The 18,851-nt window shown below is 34.1% G+C and overlaps 3 protein-coding genes across 3 annotated transcripts; 1 reads left to right on the forward strand and 2 right to left on the reverse strand.

The window, feature by feature from the left end:
• Window positions 1-212: 212 nt before the first annotated feature.
• Window positions 213-6,508, reverse strand: LOC131936325 (queuine tRNA-ribosyltransferase catalytic subunit 1-like). The gene is made up of 9 exons (XM_059293251.1): window positions 6,272-6,508; window positions 4,211-4,279; window positions 3,843-3,981; window positions 3,618-3,696; window positions 3,052-3,167; window positions 2,379-2,517; window positions 1,968-2,043; window positions 1,091-1,285; window positions 213-439 (listed from the first exon to the last, which is right to left on the reverse strand). The coding sequence occupies exons 1-9, from the start codon at window positions 6,503-6,505 to the stop codon at window positions 290-292; spliced, it is 1,197 nt and encodes a 398-aa protein (XP_059149234.1). The 5' UTR covers window positions 6,506-6,508; the 3' UTR covers window positions 213-289.
• Window positions 6,509-8,060: 1,552 nt separating this feature from the next.
• Window positions 8,061-10,806, forward strand: LOC131936320 (calcium load-activated calcium channel). The gene is made up of 7 exons (XM_059293247.1): window positions 8,061-8,153; window positions 9,257-9,334; window positions 9,454-9,507; window positions 9,705-9,751; window positions 9,933-10,000; window positions 10,206-10,350; window positions 10,619-10,806. The coding sequence occupies exons 1-7, from the start codon at window positions 8,093-8,095 to the stop codon at window positions 10,709-10,711; spliced, it is 546 nt and encodes a 181-aa protein (XP_059149230.1). The 5' UTR covers window positions 8,061-8,092; the 3' UTR covers window positions 10,712-10,806.
• Window positions 10,447-18,559, reverse strand: LOC131936317 (guanine nucleotide-binding protein-like 1). Its single transcript, XM_059293244.1, has 13 exons — window positions 18,282-18,559; window positions 17,815-17,998; window positions 17,291-17,378; window positions 17,012-17,140; window positions 16,091-16,231; window positions 15,391-15,613; window positions 14,709-14,798; window positions 13,980-14,177; window positions 13,709-13,761; window positions 13,243-13,368; window positions 12,149-12,323; window positions 11,719-11,859; window positions 10,447-11,417 (listed from the first exon to the last, which is right to left on the reverse strand). The coding sequence occupies exons 1-13, from the start codon at window positions 18,352-18,354 to the stop codon at window positions 11,209-11,211; spliced, it is 1,830 nt and encodes a 609-aa protein (XP_059149227.1). The 5' UTR covers window positions 18,355-18,559; the 3' UTR covers window positions 10,447-11,208.
• Window positions 18,560-18,851: the final 292 nt, after the last annotated feature.

Genomic DNA, 18,851 nt, shown 5'->3' on the forward strand with positions numbered 1-18,851 from the left:
CTGACTGAGATCTGAACTCGAGATCTTTGAGTTAGAAGCCGAATGCTCTACCATTCCACCATGCCACCCCACTGGGCCTTACAACTCCAGAATATTTTCTTTTTCTTATTAAAAATGTCATTTAAATGAGATACAATACACCACATTAAATAAATACAGGATTCATACACTTATTACAGCATAATATTTATTTGATTACAACAAAATTTCTTAAGAATCTTACATTATATAGTAGAGTAAAACTATTTACACTTAAAATCAGACCATTGGAGGGCTAAGTTCAACAGTGTTATCTCAGATGGATGTTGACACTGGATAAAGCATCCATGGCCCATGGTGGATAATCTTTATTGGGGAACATGTCTTCAAAAAACTGTTTCACAAACTCTGGAAATCTGTCCTCTATGATGCTCTGTCGCATGGAGCTCATTAGATGAAGCTGGGGAGAAAAAAGTGAAAAGAACTCTTCGGTTTTGTGAGTTAACAAAAAGAATAAAAGATATCTGCGAGGGGCATAGGTACAGTATCATTAACCTAAGATTTCTGGACTTTGTTAATGATATTGTACAAAACTGAAAATGGATTTACAAAAAAAACATGTCTGAGCTCAACCAGTTTTATTGGGTACCTGGCAGTAATAGAGATGGACAAGGTAAAAAAACACCATAGTCATCAGTAACAAACTCGTGTACTAACTTACAGCTAAAACTTGGTCATCCCCAAAAAAGAGCCTAAACTTTCATACAATAGCCATACGGCCATTCTCATTGGCCAGACCCTCCCCTCTCACTCATGTTCACAGCTCCGAACTCTTACAAGATCAAAAAGCCAAAGGACATCAACGGATGAATTACACAAAACATTCTGACTAAAACTGCCCCAAAAAATAAATAATAAAAAATTGTCAATAGCTTAACGCCATCATGATACATCACAACATAAACTACCCCAAAAAATAAATAATAATAATAAAAAATTATCAATACCATAATGCCATCACGATACAGGACAACATAAACTAACCCAACACTGACCATCTCACTCTACTTAGTCAACACTACAATAAATATACATTGCAAGTCTGACGTACCTGATATGCCACATTATGGACAGTTAAAATGTTACACGCCGCAGGCTCCGTGTTTGCCAGCGTGTGTAAAAATGCACGTGTGTACGTCCTGCAAGTAGAGCAGGAACACTCTCTGTCGATGGGCTCAAAATCTTTCGCAAACATTTTGTGTTTTAAGTTCAGCTGTCCAGTTTTCACCAAAGCACAGCCAAATCGCTGAAATAAAATAATCATGATTAAAAAAAAATCTTTAAATTAAAGTAAAATAATCTAGCTTTAAAGACGTAAAACATTAGGACTGTGAGTGATAAAGTATTAGAGTGCATGATTTAAATTATTAGAAAAAAAATTTGTTAAAAGTATAAGCTTCAATCGGACAGTGTGGTCAGATGGTAGAGTGCATGACTTCTAAACAAAAAGTCTTAAGTTCGAATCTCAAACTAGAATCTGCAGGATGTCTTTGAGTCCACCCAGCTGAGATCGATACCTGACTGACATTAGGGTAAATTCATGCTGCTGGGCATAGAACTGATTACATCATACCCTTATATGCCTAGGTCATAGAAACAGATGAACTCTACTTCATCTGACCTATTGATAGCAAGGTCCAAAAGGTATCTATATGCTTCTACAGCTGAAACATATATTCTGTTTCCCATGTCTTATTGAAAATATAGTCTTAAAAAGAATTCTAGAAGGGAAACTTGAAATGTATACATATGAGTGACTGTAGGACTTTATGCTGATACTTAATCAAGGACATTGTAAAACAATACTCATTAATTCAGAAAGTAACATTTGTAAAATAACTAGATTGTTGTTTGTTTTTTAGATAAATAGGTCATTTTTTATCAAACTTAAGGATCACAAAAAATTTAAAAAATTTATGTGGCTGTACCGCAGTGCGTGTGGGGAACACACAATCAAACATGTCACATCCCAAAGCCACACACACAACCAGGTCAACAGCAAATCTGAAACAAAAATTGTTGGTTTGTCTGACAAATTTTTTCTAAAAATAATATAAAAACAAATGACAAAAATTCTTTAAAAAGCAAAAAAAAAAAAAAAAAAAGGATAAACAGCAAAGGAAATAAAGAACTTAAAATACTGATAGTAGAGATAAAGTAAAGGTTAATAGAAGAAATTAAGAGATAAAGCTTAAAAAATAGGGAAAAAAAATAAGATAAAGAAAATGCTAATTTAAGATTTAAAAGAGATAAAGATACAGCAAAAACCAGAAGTTAAGATAAAATAAACAAAAGAGAAAAGAGATAAGATTAACATAGATAAAGTGGTACCAACACACCCTACACCCATGAGGTAACGAGGCTTGTTGTCTGGCAAGAGATCTGTAGATATTTTCACCATCCGCCAAAACTCAGCCTTTTCTTCTCCACCGCTCAGTCCACCAATGGCATAACCTCCGACGTCACGCTTGATCAACTCTGTTGATAGCAAAATGTCACACATCAATGGAAAATAAAAATTATACAAAGAAACTTTTGCCTTATTCTGAAGATAGGGAACGTTTTGTTAAAATCATTTTTTTATTAAAAATGTCTGATACAGTTAAGAAGAGACATGTTATTTAAATTAAAATAAAGCTACTTTCTCCAAACAGTGTATTTATCTGAAAATAAGAGTTTCAGAAATATTAGCCTCTACCATAGTTAAAATAATTTTCATTTAATTCGAATATGACTTTTTTTTTGTTTAAAATGTGCATTTAATATTGGTAAAAATCAATTTAATACATTTTTAACTGGGCTTGAATTTGTACCCTTTAATTTTTAGCAGATTTTGATGCCTAGAGAGTTAAACACAATTTTTCTCGTAGCCATGTCATAGCAAATTACATTTCAAATTAATTCAATAGCATTATTTTTAGTTCCCCTTATTTCCCGTAATTTATCTTAAATTAATGCTCTTCTTAGTAACAGCCTGTAAGGATTAGCGTTACGCAACAAAACATTATTTACCTGCAGCACATTTTGTTCTCAGCTCTGCGTCAAGGCCACCCTGAACAATGGGAAACAGGCACTGTTCACTGGGCCTCTTGTGGGCTTTGATACATCTGTCCAGCCAACGGATGGTTCTACAAAATTTTTAAAAAATGCTCTTTTAAAACTGTTTAAAATAGACTGATTTAACGTGCAGTCATAACTTGCATTGGCTCATTGTCACACTGATCACCACTACCATCCCTCATAATCACCAACCACCACATTTATCCTATTACCACCTGTCTCCACAATGGAACAGAGAGGTCTAGCGGTAGAGAGCTGGACCGCTAACCCGTAAGTCTCGAGTTCGAATCCGGGTTCAGGTCAGTAGACCGTCCCTGAGTCCACCCAACTCTGATGGGTACCTAACTCACGTTACGGAAAGTAAAGGCTGCTGGGCATAGTGTTGACCACACTATCTCTTTATATGCCGAGGTCACAGAAACAAGTGAACTCTACTTCACTTGCCCAGTAGACCGTCAGGTTTGAAAGGGAAACTTTTTTACCTGTCTCCACAACCACAGAATGGGTCAAAAATTTACCTGTGCATGGCTTCAGTTAAACGCGGGCCACTGACAGAGGAATGGACAACATCATCAAGTTGCATGATTATATCTGCACCTACAACAACAAAACAGTGTGTCAGCTAATTCAAAAGCTTAAATAATATATCAACCCTAAATTAAACTCTAAATATTAGACTTGTCCATTTACATAATTATTCTGCTGTGCTCAACTAGTAAGAACCTAAATTAAATTAAATTTACCAATAGAATTTTGAATTTCAATTGATTTTTCTGGGGTAAGAAGCATCATAGAGCCATCATGTGGAGACTTAAATCTGACGCCCTCTTCTGTGATTTCAGCTAACTCCAGCAGTGAAACCATTTGGAAGCCTCCACTATCCTGTTTAAAAAATTGTGTCATTTACTGTTGATATTCAAAAACAAATTGAAATAGCATCAACTCATTTACTTCAGTGTAGATTTTATATCTAATTAATTATTTAGTTTTAAATGGATTTCTATTTAAACTTTTGTTCCCTTTAAACTAAATGGCCTAATTTATAAAAATGAAAGAAAAAAAATTGTAAATGTTTTTTATCATCCTAAAAGAAAATTTTTAACTTAATTACCGTTAATAAGGCTCTGTCCCATTTCATGAAATTATGAAGTCCACCTGCCTTCTCCAAAAGCTCAGGGCCCTGAAATGAAAATGTGTAGACCATTAAAGTTATCAAATAGCTGTAAATTGTTAACTTATTTGGGATGATTATGGATATACATAGGTCATCTTAGTTTTGTTAGAGAACTAGTAGTATAGATCTATAAAATAGTAAAATTCTGGTGTGGTTATCTGAAGTTGTTGCTAAGGGATAAAGCTTGAAACATAATTCCCCAGATAAATAATTTCTGCAAATAATTAGTAGGCCTAATTTAGTAATTTAGTCATAGAAAAGTATTATTAAAAGGTCTATTAGATCTACATGATAATGTATCTGTGACTACAAAAAAAAGAACTTGATCATCTAAATGATGGGATTAGTACGCAAATTTGAACCTACTTCTAGAATTTAAATCTACTTAGTAGTAGTAGTAGTAGTACTCATAACTTGTAGTTGGTCGTTTTATTCTGAGTTTTATTCATGAATTTTTAAGGGTCTATTGATTTAGGGCTAAAATTTTAACCATTAGCTGTAGGCTATTCTTTAGTAAATGATTAGATTAGATTCTAGTAGGCCCCAAATTAATCATTTGTAACTTAGCTCAATCATTTGGTGATTGCTGAGTGATTAGGCCAATTTAGATTTTAGGCGTGATTAATTAGTAATTAAGGTAGGACAAAATAATGAAAATATTATTACATAGTCATTAGTGACTCAATCGATAGTCAACAATAGTTACAATAATATATATAATCTATATATATATAATTCTCTTCTGGGAGACGCTAGAAAACAAGCTGTAAACGCGCTCCCTACCACCCCACCCCTACATACTACATGGTCTTAGTGAGCTGTGTTCACTCTAAATGTTTACAAGCAGAGCCGGGTTTAGTGACGACTATTAGGGGCAGATAATTTAGTTTGAAACGATTTTAAACATAGGGGGGAGGGGTAGGGGGGGAGGGTTATGGTCCTCAACGAGCTACTTACTTATACTCTTATAGTGTTTTAAAGAAATATTTTCAGTGGCAGCGTTGGTACTGTCAAATTCACAAATTAATTCAAATTATGAATTACTGAAAAGTAGAAAAAACAACGGTAAAATCACGATATAGCATCGGTTATTATTCCGGAACTGTACAGCAGTAAAAAACAGTAAAACCATGGCGTAGTCTGTCGAGCCGTTCCGGAAACCACCGGAAATACTGTAAACCATCATTTATTTGCTGCCATATTATTTTTAATACATAATGTTTAAAAATATGCAAGGATTGATTTTAGTTGCATTTTAAATACTGTTTTACTAATTATTTTGTATTTCTAATTATTTTAAGTGTATGTGCTAATTATTGCTGCTACTAAACATTATTCTAGTTATTCTTACTACTTTTAACTTTAGTTAATCTAATCGTCTTATTTACTAACAGAACTAGAGCTGGTTGTCGCAAATCTACTGCAGGTTTTTTCTGTTTCTTAAAAAAAACATTAATTACTACACTCGACTTTATTAATAATATTTAGATTTACTAATTGACGTAATTGTTGCTAATTTTTTGTCAGTTAAAAATTAAGTTAAAACAATAATTTAATGCACTTGACTCTATTTTTATTTCACCGGTCAGATAAACTATGGTTTACAGTAACGAATGTTACCGAAACTCAACGAACATTACCCAATAATTTCCGACGCTATATCGTGATTTTACCAAAACAACAACAACTAAATAGCGGCGTATGCTATGCCGCGGGCCGGCTCGTTAATAATAATAGGCCTACATAATACTAGAGAATCTAGAATCTATAGCCCTACTGCTGCTGCAGCACCCCACCCTGCCAGAGGTAATTTATAAATTTAGGCCTAACTAATTTAAATATTTTAAAATAGTAGGGCCTACATAGTACTACATTACAACATTTGAATAGAATACGTAATCTAGATTTTTTAATTTTTTTTTTTGGAGTCTATATCTAGATCTAGATCTAGATTCTAGATCTAGATTAGATCTAGTAATATTAAAAAATAAATCTAACCGGTCTGTGTCCAAGATGGTAGGTGTTGCCCAGCATGATTTTACAGTTCAGTTCTCTCAGCTGATCTGGTACTAATCCTTTTAATGTGCCTTGAGTTCCTACAGGCATAAAGACGGGTGTGTCCACAACTGCATGTGGTAACGACATCGCACAAGCTCGGGCTTTCGATTTCGAGCATTTTGCTAAAATTTCTAAAGTCAGAGCATGTTTTGGCTGCGAAGCCATTTTCCACATGTCAACAAATTGAAATTAGTGCGCCTAGTAATCCAAGTTATAAAGATTCTATCTAATTTGAAAATATGCATGGAGGTTAAATGTGTTAGTGAATTGATTTCACTGTGACAGGTGTGTCATTTAGGCTAAGGTTAATTATACCGACTTGTCATTCTGTCATGTATCAAAATTACAATAATGGACCATGGGTCATCTATAAAGGACGTCATACTAGTCGTTGGGCGAGGAAGTCAAAATTTCGTGACTATGTGTGACGAGAACAAGTGTGAACACGACGCTTTCGCATTTTAAGAAGCAAAATGAATAAAAAAAAACTTTTTTTTGTAAATTGTGTAAGAAAAGCTGATAAGCATACGCAATGCTGGCTGAGCTCAGTAACAATCTCATAAAGAACATAATTATATTTAAAAAATGTATATTTGCGACGAAATGCGTCAAACGAGGGGAGGTAAAAATCTGAAAAGCTTCACGTTGTTTCGGAAAACCCCAAATCCCCCAACATATTATTATAGTTTTTTGCAGCCTATTTTGTGTATTGGTGTGTTTCTGGGGGGGGGGGGGGGGCTCTTTTTTTTTAATTTGTTGCCGGCGCACAAAAAATGTTCACAAAGCTTGATAACAATATGGATGGACCCAGTAGCGTAGCGAGGGGGGGGGGGGACATATGTCCCCGGGCGCCGACCTTAGGGGGCGCCAAAATGGGATGGAAAAATAAATTGAAAGGTTGATGGGGGTGCAAATCGAAAGTTTGAGGGGGGGGGGGTGCAAATGGAAATCTCGAGGGGGGGGGGTGCAAATCGAAAAGTTTGTCCCCGGGCGCCGGGAAGGGTCGCTACGCCTCTGGATGGACCAAATAATTATATGTCTGCAAAGGATATGAAATCCCTGACATTATACATGTATGTTAAACCCACACAGAGAAAAAATATTTAAAAAAAAAAGATATTCAGAAATTGCATCTTGTAATAGGTATTAATCTTCAAAAATAATGTCAAAGGGTGACGATTAAATTAGATAAATTGTGATTGCATTTTTAATTCAAATAGATTTAAGCCTTTAGTATGCTGTTTTATTCCTACGTTATTGAAAATTATAGACAGAGTTTCTTCCAGGCATCTCTTCGGGGGGGGGGGGGGGTTGCCCCCCCCCCCGAAATTTTTTTACCTCCCCCCCGAACGAAATGAAATTTATATAATTTATATAGAAAATATATACTTTTAACAGTGTCCGCCGCCCCGAAGAAAGTCTACCGCCCCCCCCCCCCGAAAATTTCAAGTGCCCCCCCCCCCCCCCAGGAGAAAAACGTCTGGAAGAAACACTGATTATAGATCTATAGGTCCTCGTAAATTAAAACTGAACTAATTAAGAAACTGAAAGTATCCTATACCAATAAAATGTTACGAAAGCGTACAATTACACATTAAATTTTTAAAGTGCAGAAAATGCCAATTTATCTTCAAAGTTATTAATAATTATGCTGTTTATTTTGAAGCTATTTTAATTAGGCCTAGGAATACGGTAAAACTAAATCGCAAAAATCTGAACATAATGATCTGGCAAACCTATTGGCTCTCGCCGTTTTGCAAAATGTTGTCAGATTGCATATTAATTGTTTTTATTTCAGTATGCACCGCCTTTCTTGGAGAGGGTAATTTGCTTTTTTATGGGGCATTGTGGTTTAGTTAAGCGAATTTTCATGTACTGTATTCAATAAATAAATAGATGTAGTCTAGATCTATATCTATTTTTATCTAAGTAAGCAGTAAAGCAAAAAAGTAAGAAAGCTCAAAGCTGGGCCTGGGTCTCTCAACAACTGGACCAATGAATTACTTATATTATACTGGACCGCCTACCTCACAACCTGGAGCAATCCTGGTCCTGAGACTGCCCCATAGATCTTTGCATATTAATTAACAATTAAAATAAAGCAAATAGGGGCCATAATATTTTTATATTTCAAATTAACCCTTTCAATCCCTAGGCTAGCTGAAAGCACTGAAAGAGAAAGAACCCTGGACTGGCCTCAAACCAGCTGACTTGTTAATAATTAAATATAGGTCTAAGCTCATTTATATAGTCTAGGTCAGGCCACATACCACCACATGTTGTAGTGTGTTGTAGAGGAATGTCCCAAAATGTAGATTCTGCTAGATCAAAATGAGTTTTTTTCATACCATGTCTCATAATCACATAATGCCACATTTGGCCTATTGTACTATTGTAGAGGCTAATTTGTCATTAATGCTTCTTGAAAAGATAGCTAGTTCAAAGTATTAGTTTGCAAGTCTCAGTATAAAGTAATTAATTATTATCATGTATGTTAATATTATAGTGTATATTTCAATTTCTTTTTATGTACAATTTATAAGCTTTCCTTTGACAACCCATGAATGATGCTATATTGTCTGGTTTATTTGAAGGAGAGTGTTATTAATTATTCTTTTGTATTATATTTTTAAACTTGTTGCAACAATTTCACCTATTAAGGTTTGGCTGGGGGTATTGTTTTTCTAGGGATTCAGTCTGGCCATAAACAATATCCATCTGATATTCAGTTGTAATTGTCTTTTAACCCTGATTAATTAGTTGTTTTTTTTAAACTCTAATGTTGTTACCTACTTTCATTCAACTCCAATTTAGCTACACAATTCAAGTAGTTTTTATTAAGAACACCTTTATTGACAAATCAATGTAATGTCTTCTATGCCAGTCACCACTAATTAATCAGATACTTTCTTTTTTAAAATAAAGGTTTGACATGGATTATGGTATATAGGACTGAAAAATACAAAAAATTGAAGGCTGAAGTGGAAAAACAGAGCAAGAAGTGTAGGTTATTCTTATACATTCCAGTGATACTTGATTTAGAATTAAACAGTTGTACTTTTAATATTGCTTTAAAAAATCCATACCAAAATGTTTCATTTTTTTTAAAACTTATTTCTTAGTGGAAAAGCAAAGGGAAACTGAAACAAATGACAGGGTTCAAAAGAAAAAATTAGGTAAGTTTTAGAAAACTCTTCAGTTTCCAACTCTTTGCATAATTTTTATGATTTTCACACTCAAGTTGCAATTTTATGCTTGTGTCAAAAATACTTAGATTAATTCATGTTACTGGGTTACAGTACATTCTAGTCTTATGGATTATTTACAAGTAACCAATGTTTCTAACCCATACAATTAAACCTTTTTTTTCCAGAGAGACAAGAGGAAAAGTTAAAAAATAACAGTAGGGATTTATCTTTGGTAAGCACAACCTTGATAGTTATCTATAGTTTTAAAATATTTTCATTGATTACATTTTTTCTATGTTTAAAATTAAATAGAATTTTCAGGTTGTTTCTGTTTCCAAAACACCTGGCCACACCAAACATTTCCCTTATTTCCCTTTGTTACTAAATAGGTTTTCTCTTTTTTTTTTCAATAGGTGAAAATGAAGTCCATGTTTGCCATTGGTTTTGCATTTACAGCACTTCTCAGCATGTTTAATTCTATGTAAGTAGCTCAGGCTATTGAAAATCTGTATTGAAATCACCAAAATATGAAAAATAAGGCAGCTTTTTATTGTTATAGCATTAATTTTAACTCATTGATTTTACAAATGTTGTCAAATTTTCAAAGCTAAGGGACATACGACAGTCATAATTGACTAGACAGCAAAATATTTTGGACTACTGGCTAATATTTTCTGTTTTCTCAGATTTGATGGTCGAGTGGTTGCCAACCTACCTTTCACTCCCATATCTTTTATCCAAGGCATCTCTCATAGAAATCTTCCAGGGGAGGATTATTCGCAATGTTCATTTATATTTCTCTACATTCTCTGCACCATGTCCATTAGACAGGTAAGATTGACCACTGATAAACTTATGTGAACAGCTTTAAATCATACATCCATAATATAGAATTAATGTTTGAATAGATTCTCAAGACAATTAAGGTGTATTAAAATTCTGTTTAATAATTAAATTTAATACTTACAATCTGAAAAGGCACATTGGTTCTCATGAATTCTGCTAAAATTATCCTCATACTTGTACATTTACTAGATAATAGATAAATTAACAATACAATTACTTTAATGTATAGAGTGTTATTGCCTCTATTTGACAGAACATCCAAAAGCTGTTGGGACTGGCACCATCCCGTGCTGCCAGTAAACAAGGGACAGGTTTCTTCACACCACCCTCACAGTTAGGCAGATAAACAAGCTAACTATGGTCATCATTACTCAAGAACATTTCAGCATATGCATTTTTTTTTACACATACATTTGAATAAATGGTAAATTTATTTTGTTACATTCATTGTGTCATGGTTTGTAATTGTCTGTAGCTATTTATAGAAATTAGGGCTGATCTTATTTAATTAAAGTAATGTAAATAAAGTATTAAAACTAAGTCTAATCTGTGTTAGTATACTGTTACATGCCAGGTGGTGTGTGGAAGTTGTCCAATACATACAATAAAATACTGTTGGTTAATTTCAAATTACTGCTTACAATTATGAATTATTCAACATCTTCACAGTGCACAATGAATGTCTTATTTTTTATAGGAAGACTGTTTAAAGTAAATATAAACAAATGCACAAAAACTTTGTTTTTAACAGCAATTGTTGAAGAATAATTCCCAAAACCACAAGTTAACATACAAGGTCAGGTATCGCCTGAGACTTTATATGTTGTGCAGTTTTGCTGGTACCTAGGTAGGATCTGAATCTTCACCATCATCATCCTCTAACTCCTGCAGCTTATCAAACATGCCAGTGGTTTTGGTGAACTGAGGTTCCTCCTCTTCTTCGTCATCACTTTCATTACTGGCATCTGATTCTTCGGTGTTGGTTGGCTGAATAGGTTGGGAGTTGAGTACAGTGGATAGTTTGCTGGTCTCTGGGTCACTCACTAATTGCTCTATAAGAAAGAGGATTGTGGTTATAAAAAATGTCTACAAAATTTATATTAATTATTGCACAGCAGATATACCAATGACCCTTCTCAGCTAATTGAAATTATTAAAACAAAATCATGCTGCCTGATTGAAATAGTAATTTATATGGGATGTTCAAAGAACTGCCTATAGCCCCAGTATATCTTTCTTTTTCTTTAATTATTTCTTTATTAATCTAAAAGTTTAAATATCATTGGAAGTGTAGAAACATCTGGTTATGACTTTTCTACTTCATATAAATGTATGGTATGAGAGTTAACTGACCTGACGTCTCTTCAAAGTCTGGTGGCTTAAAGCATAAACACAGCTGACCCTCCACGGCTAGGCGGAGGAGTTTGTTGGCTGCCCTGTAGACATCTGGACGCCCTGCCTTGGATGTTGTGAACCCATTTTTGATAGCCCAAGCTGGAAACAACCCAATAGTATGGTATATAGAATACACAGAACCACTTCAGATGTTTAGGCTATTAATTGTGCTTAGGGTTAAATAATGGATTGTGATGCCCCCCCCCCCTCCCCTCTGCTTGTCAGTTACTTATCACAGATGGATGAACTCTGATATCTGGGTGTTAACTAGACTTTCTATTATTAGCAACCACATTTCTTGCCACGCAAACCCACTGGTTCAGTATACAATTCTAGAAATGTGTGGGGTTGTGTAAAAACCTTCACAGTACAATACACATGTTAGCACCTTCACAAATATCATGAGCTGTCCACTGGTACTGAGATCTTGCTTCAACCTCCAGGTAGGAAAGGTCTGGTGGGGTCAGCTTCAACAACTTTGGTATGTCCAGTCTTTTGGCCAGGTACCCCACTACAGAGTATGGCTCCCTCACTTGGGCAACAGGAAATATGCCAGCTATAATCTGCGTAACATAAATAATCAGGGTTGTAATTTGTACAACAAATAATCTGGCTTATAATCTGTACAACAATCGAATCCAAGTTATGATCTGAATATATAGAGCATAAATAATAGAAAAATCTAAATAAAACAATCAGTGCCATAATTTGTAGAGCAAATAATATGTATTATATTATAAATATGCTGGGTCGGCGTGGTCGAGTCGGTAAAGCTCATGGTTGCTAAACCGAAAAGTCTCGAGTTCGAACCCTCGGGCAGATGAGGCTCGTTAGCTGGGGACAGCCACTCTTCTAGGAGAGACAACTCCAAAATTAAACAACTGCTGCCTTGTAGTTTGTTCTTGGTTGGACAAAGGCTATGGAAGCAAATCCAAAAAGAAAAGCAGGCTGAAATCGGAGTCAATGGCCTCAATGGCGCATAACCAGTTGACACGTAACGCTTAATTGTGTTGGAGGCGTGGTCGAGTCGGCAAAAAGCTCATGGTTGATAAATTCGAACAAAAGTCTCGAGTTCAAACCCACTGGCAGATAAATCTCGATCCCCTTCAACACTAATAATTAAGAACGAAGAAGAAGAAGAAAATAAATATGCTTGGCATAAGTAATAAGGTCAATAATATGTACAATATGAATAACCATGGTTACACAATGTAGAACATAAATGATCAGGATTTAATTAGAGTCTGTACATGGTTATTTGTTTAAGAAATCAGGGTGATTTTCAAGTGCACTTTATAAAGAATGATATGCAAAATATAAACAACATACATGGATTGTAATATGTAGCACAAGATAAGGCAGGTTTCTTTCTTAAAAGCTGGGTGGTACAAATAGTTTACTTCTACAATGAGTGCCTTAATTTTAAAAGAATCTAAAAGACAGAGCTTGAGATAAATCTCATAAACTGATACACAAACAAACCTGAAGTGACTTTGGCACCATAGATGGAAACACAAGGCCGGGACAATCACACAGTCTTACTGTTGGGGACAGGAAAATTGTCTGCAGGTGTTTGGTGTGGCCAGGTGTTTTGGAAACAGAAACAACCTGAAAATATGGCCAAACATAGGGCAGTGAAACAAGCCAGGAATGATGTGTAAAGTAACAAATATAATATATTTCATTTTAATTAAAAAATGCTGATTTTAAATGTTAGATATGAAACAACTTGAAAATTTAAAAATCAAATTTTATGTTCTCGCAGGTGAAATATCCATACTTTGGATCATAAATTAAAAGATTACAATAATTGGTAATACATTTTTATTTTATTAGCTCTCTGTCTAGCAAGGTTTTAGTAGAAAAAAACAACAACAGTGCTATTGGCAGTTCAAAATTATTATTTTCCTTAACATGAAACACTTCAATAATGTAAAATTTGGTGTACCTTTTTACCAACAAGTGCATTTAACACAGAAGATTTGCCTACATTAGGGTAACCTGTGAAATAAGCATGTATTTAAAAATGTGTAATGAAAGCAATAAAAGAAATTTTCTAAATAAGATTAGTTTACCTGTTAAGAGACTATTTTATTGTGTGTTATTTACAATTATCTATTTGGATCTTCATTAAAGCTAGATTATCTGATCAGTAGTTATTTTAGTACTATCAAATTGAATTATCTACTAAAATTTAGATTTTAAATTGTTCACATTACCAATACACCCAATGGTCATGATTCCATTTTTATACTTAGGATGGGCAGCTTGTTCATAAGCCTCATGCTCTAAAAGTTCATCTTCATTTGTGTTTGTAGCTTCATCACACTTCTCATCTTCACTTTCATTTTCCTCATCATCCTCCAACACATAGGCAGCATTTTCTGAAATCTTCTGCTCCCACAAGGACAAATCAACTAAAATTAACAATAAAAATTTGACATATTACAAGAATTAAGCTTGAATCATGAAAAAAATCTGGGGAAATACAATACAAGCCTTGCACAATTTATTTTAGTTAACTAGAAATAATCTGGAATATTACAATTTAAAACAAAGTACACAATAAATTAAAATAAAAAATATTGCTCTTCAAGATCAAATTTTTTAATATACTTCACACAACATAAAGACTAATTGTTTAGGGCATTAGAGATATCTAATTACTGTACTTCATAAAAATAATTTGGGATGGTGTCGTCAAATGATAGCGCATATGACTGCTAACCCAAAAGTCTCAAATTCCAGGCTCGTGTAAGATGTCCCTGAGTCCGCCCAACTCTGATGGATATCTGACAAAATTTAGGGAAACTAAGGCAACTGGGCATAGTGCTAACCACACTAACTTCTTGTATGCTGAGGTCAGTGAAACAGATAAACACTACTTCAGCCCAATGTGTCTTGGGCACAAACAGGAAAAGAGGATGAGATAAATAAATAAATCTTACCTTTACTGGCGACGATTTCTTTACAGACATTTAGCAGCTCACTGGGACCAACAGGTATGGCTTTCTTTTTATACTGTCTTCTATACAAAGCTGGTATAATTAGACAATAATTATTACAAAAGTATAGAATACAAAGACTGCAGAGGTACAATAAAATATTCTCCTAGAAGTGTCTAGTGTGCTTTTATTCTTTAAATTGGCTATAACTGTCTCACATATTTACACATAAGCATGAATTGCACCCAAATGTCAGTTCTCTGTTGTCTGTGATAGTGTAAGTTCATATGCAAAGCTCACAGAAAACAGATAAACTCTACTTCAACTTTCCCAAAAAGATGTCAGGACCAAAAGGGTTCTATTAGTTTCTTTGCATATATTCTATGTGCATTAGATTAAGTTAGAGTTGGTTAAAGCAACTAAAATTCTTTATATTCCATATAGCTGTATAACTAATAAATTTAAAAAATTGTTATAGGCCTATAGGTTAAATAAAGGTCCATGAACAATACACCTTAAAAATAACGGTAAAACAAAATGGTATTTTATTTTTTATTTTTTCATCTTCTGATTTTAATGTAAGCATCAGGATTAAAGTTTGGATCAGAGTCAAGGCAGTGATGTTAAAAAAATTATGGTTCCAAAATGATCTGTTGCTGTGTTTACAAGTGACAGAACAACTCACCAGCTGAAGGGTCAAAGTCCAGCTGAATTTCCCCTTCTGGTGCTTGCCTGGGGAACGAGGAGAAAAAGATGACATGGATGCCAGGAAACAGTTTATGCAAGTAACGCTTCCATGCTAAGGCCAAAACTACTGGTGCGAAGTCTACTTTGTTTAATATGATGATGACTTCTTTATGAAGCTCTTTTAAAACATGGTTGATGAGGCTAGGTGGAATGTGCAGCACCTAAAATTAAAATATGTTCAGGCCATATTATTCTCATTTAATAAGAAAGTAACTCAAATAGGCTGATAGTTTACAAAGCAGCTATCTCTAGTATTTTGACACTTCAGAAAATAGTAAATTCATTATATTGTGTAATCTTAGAAAACAACCCACAGAAGTATAGCCCACATGGCCAATACATTGTATAGCTGTTTTCAGGATTCAAAACAAATCAGTAACAAATTTTAGTATAAAAAGATGAAAAAATAATTTAAGTAATTTTAGAAATAATTAATTTAAAGATAAATATAACAAGACAGTAAAAAAATCCTGATTTGAAAGAAGAAGAGCAATTTGGTTCTGATGTAACTCTTTACTGTTAACACAATTTACTCAGTGACTACATTAACATTGTTATGATAATATATTTGTTTAATTTTTTAAAAATAATTACTCAATTTATAACAGAGGGCAGGAAAATATTTAAGAGCTACCTACTGGATATCTAATGTCAGCAATGATCAGTAGAATATCTGAAATCTCCAGGACTCGCCACAACTGACGCCATGTTTCTAGGTTTAGCTCAAAGTAACTGAGATCTTTAGCCCTTGGTTGGTCCAGAATATCTAATACATAGGACTGAAAAGGAAGTAAGAAAAAAATAATTATTCAAATAGACAATTTTGTGAACACTAAAATATAATATTTTTTTTATAAACTTTTTTTTCTGTTTAGGTTTGTTTCAAGCAAACATTTTTAGACATTTTTGTTGAGAATGAGGTATTATTTGTGTTAGGACTTAATTCTGTTGATAATTTTATACCCACACAGTTTCTGAATGTGTTGGAACCAATGAGCGGATTGGTGCAAGGCCCAAGCTAGGAGTAGTCAGTTTTAGACATTATGTTGGGAAGGAATTCACTTTAACCACTTCCCAACAACATACAACCCTATGGAGTAAATATATATAGAAATCTTGCTAATGTCTATAGAAATCTTGCCATTCATAAAAGACAAAGCAGGATGGTGCCAATCCTCAGTCAAGGAGGAGATTCAAGCCATTGCTAAAAACTAACAATTTCCTTAGACTTCAATGGCGTGGTGTCACTATGGTTCATTCCCAACCATGTGAACTGCAACCTGTGTGGATGGCACTATTTAAATTCCAACTCTCATTTGGTGGGCCTTGTGTGAACAACTCAGCCAGTAAGGTTGTGAATACAAATGTTAATGTTTTAGTAAATAAACATCCAATCTCGCTCGCACCAAAATAACTCAACATGTCTATAGCAAGCAAAAAATACCTGCTTTACTGAGGTATTTTTAGGGAAAAAATAAAACTGTGGTTGAACTTGGTTATACAATTTTAAATAAGTATTAAGAAAAAAATGTATTTTAAAACAGTTTGAAGAATCTGACCTTAAAGTATTGTTTTTCCTGCTGTTCCAGCTGTTCTTTGGTTAGGCTGTAGTTCCATGGCTGTCTCTTAGGAAAATCCAGTTTGGCTGTTGGGGGGTAAACATCTTCAAGTTTGTAGGCTATTGGCTTCTGCGCAAAAGTAGGCCAATGGGAAATTGTATGGTAATGGAGTCAAACATCTGGTAATTACAGTTTACAGAACAAGAAAGGGTACATTCTTTTTTATAAAAAAAATATTTAGCTTTAGAAATAATGACCTGAGAAAATAAAATTGCTGACCTCATCACCTATTACAATTGGAAGTCGTGACTCTTTCTTTCTTTTAATTATTTCTTCCTCCTTTTCTTTAAAAAAGTGGAGTTTGAAACTGCAGATGAGAAACAGTAATGTGGGGTATGATTATTAAGTTTACAAAATACATAGGGGATGTGAACATGATAATCAAGTAGAAAAACAATTATGTTATTTTTTTGTGTTAATATTTTGAGAAATAGATTCACTAAGGTTAAACTTATGGGACGATGTGGACTAATGGTAGGGCTCATGTCTGCCAACCTTAAAGTCTCAAGTTCAGATCCAGGCTCAAGTCTGTAGGACATCACTAAGTACACCCAGCTCAGCTGGGCATATTGCTGACCACACTATCCCCTTGTGTGCCAAGGTACCTGAAACATATGAACTCTACTTTGCTTGTCCCGTGTCCTGGGCAGTAACGGGAAAAAGAGGATGATAATAAAGATTTAACCTTTTTACTGAAAAAAATAGAAAATACGGTTGTGCCTTGCTAAATATAACAAAAGTACCTGTTGATGTCAAATTTGTCACTTTTATTGCCTGGTTTAGTTGGCTGCTCATTTAACTTTTGAATGTCTAATTCATCTAAAGAAAATGCATCGTGGTTACTCCTTTGTTGTTTCCCGGAAGAATGTTTTTTAAACTTGGAATGACCATCAGAGTCACTGTCGTCCATAAGATAAGCTGGTCCATCTAGATTAAGGGAGAAAAATATGTTGATTAATTTTTAAGGTCCTCAAAACAAGAGTGTAATGGGTATTAAACAGTTTGTGAAATATGTGGATAATTCTGATTCAGCATCCCTTGACTGTTATAATTTTTAAATCAATGAAAGCCCCACCAGTCGGTTGAGGCCAGGCACAGGCTTCATTCTGCCAAGTATACAAAGGGTCGACTCGAAATATCGTCCAAAATGTCACTAAATTCTAAAGCAAAAAGGCTCAAGGCTAAATGACTTAAGTTAGACCTAGTCTACCTTGTTTTTTTGTTTTTTTGTCTTTGAGTTGGAGCTTTTTCTGTTTGCCACTGAAAGGCTTTTTTCTAGGCATGATCTTTCTTTACAATTGTCTAGAGTAATTATAAAAAATAGGATAGGCCTAGAGAATAATGAGAAATAGATCAAGTATAGATCTAGATCTAGATCTATATCAAACAGATATCTCTGAAACGTCTTCTTGAGTGTTTCACAAGTTCTAGAAAGACTCAGAAATGTAATCTTTTAAAATAGTAAACAGACAATAGTAAAAGCGAAACCACATCGATCGGAAATACCAGATAACTATAACCAAAGATTTGCCATTTTGGTAGGCCTAACTCCTTTTTTAAAAAATCAAATTATAAACAAATATATAATTCCTGGCCTGACTTAGTCTAAAACGTCAAGATAATTATATCTATTACTACTGTTTAAATTATCGCTTTTGTCATAGATCAACTATCTTTTGACGAGGTGGTTTTCAAATTCATAAATTATAAACATGAATTTTTCATGATGTTCAAACTAGGCCTATCGACAAATATCACGGTTTACGGACCAATCAAACAC

This window comes from Physella acuta, unplaced genomic scaffold, assembly GCF_028476545.2.
Source record: "Physella acuta isolate Inbredline_101_S28 unplaced genomic scaffold, ASM2847654v3 ptg000175l, whole genome shotgun sequence".
Classification (NCBI taxonomy): Eukaryota; Metazoa; Mollusca; class Gastropoda; family Physidae; genus Physella; species Physella acuta.

Excerpts from the sequence above, each read along its gene's own strand:
- LOC131936325 (XM_059293251.1), bottom strand. The coding sequence starts at position 6,505 with ATGTGGAAAATGGCTTCGCAGCCAAAACATGCTCTGACTTTAGAAATT. Across the intron at positions 3,697-3,842 it reads TGAAATTCAAAATTCTATTG|GTGCAGATATAATCATGCAA; the intron begins GTAAATTTAATT and ends TTGTTGTTGTAG. Across the intron at positions 1,286-1,967 it reads TGTTCCCCACACGCACTGCG|CGATTTGGCTGTGCTTTGGT; the intron begins GTACAGCCACAT and ends ATTTTATTTCAG.
- LOC131936320 (XM_059293247.1), top strand. The coding sequence starts at position 8,093 with ATGTTGTCAGATTGCATATTAATTGTTTTTATTTCAGTATGCACCGCC. Across the intron at positions 9,335-9,453 it reads GGAAAAACAGAGCAAGAAGT|TGGAAAAGCAAAGGGAAACT; the intron begins GTAGGTTATTCT and ends CTTATTTCTTAG. Across the intron at positions 9,508-9,704 it reads GGTTCAAAAGAAAAAATTAG|AGAGACAAGAGGAAAAGTTA; the intron begins GTAAGTTTTAGA and ends TTTTTTTTCCAG.
- LOC131936317 (XM_059293244.1), bottom strand. The coding sequence starts at position 18,354 with ATGCCTAGAAAAAAGCCTTTCAGTGGCAAACAGAAAAAGCTCCAACTC. Across the intron at positions 17,999-18,281 it reads CAAAAAAACAAAAAAACAAG|ATGGACCAGCTTATCTTATG; the intron begins GTAGACTAGGTC and ends CCCTTAATCTAG. Across the intron at positions 16,232-17,011 it reads AGGAAAAACAATACTTTAAG|TCCTATGTATTAGATATTCT; the intron begins GTCAGATTCTTC and ends CTTCCTTTTCAG.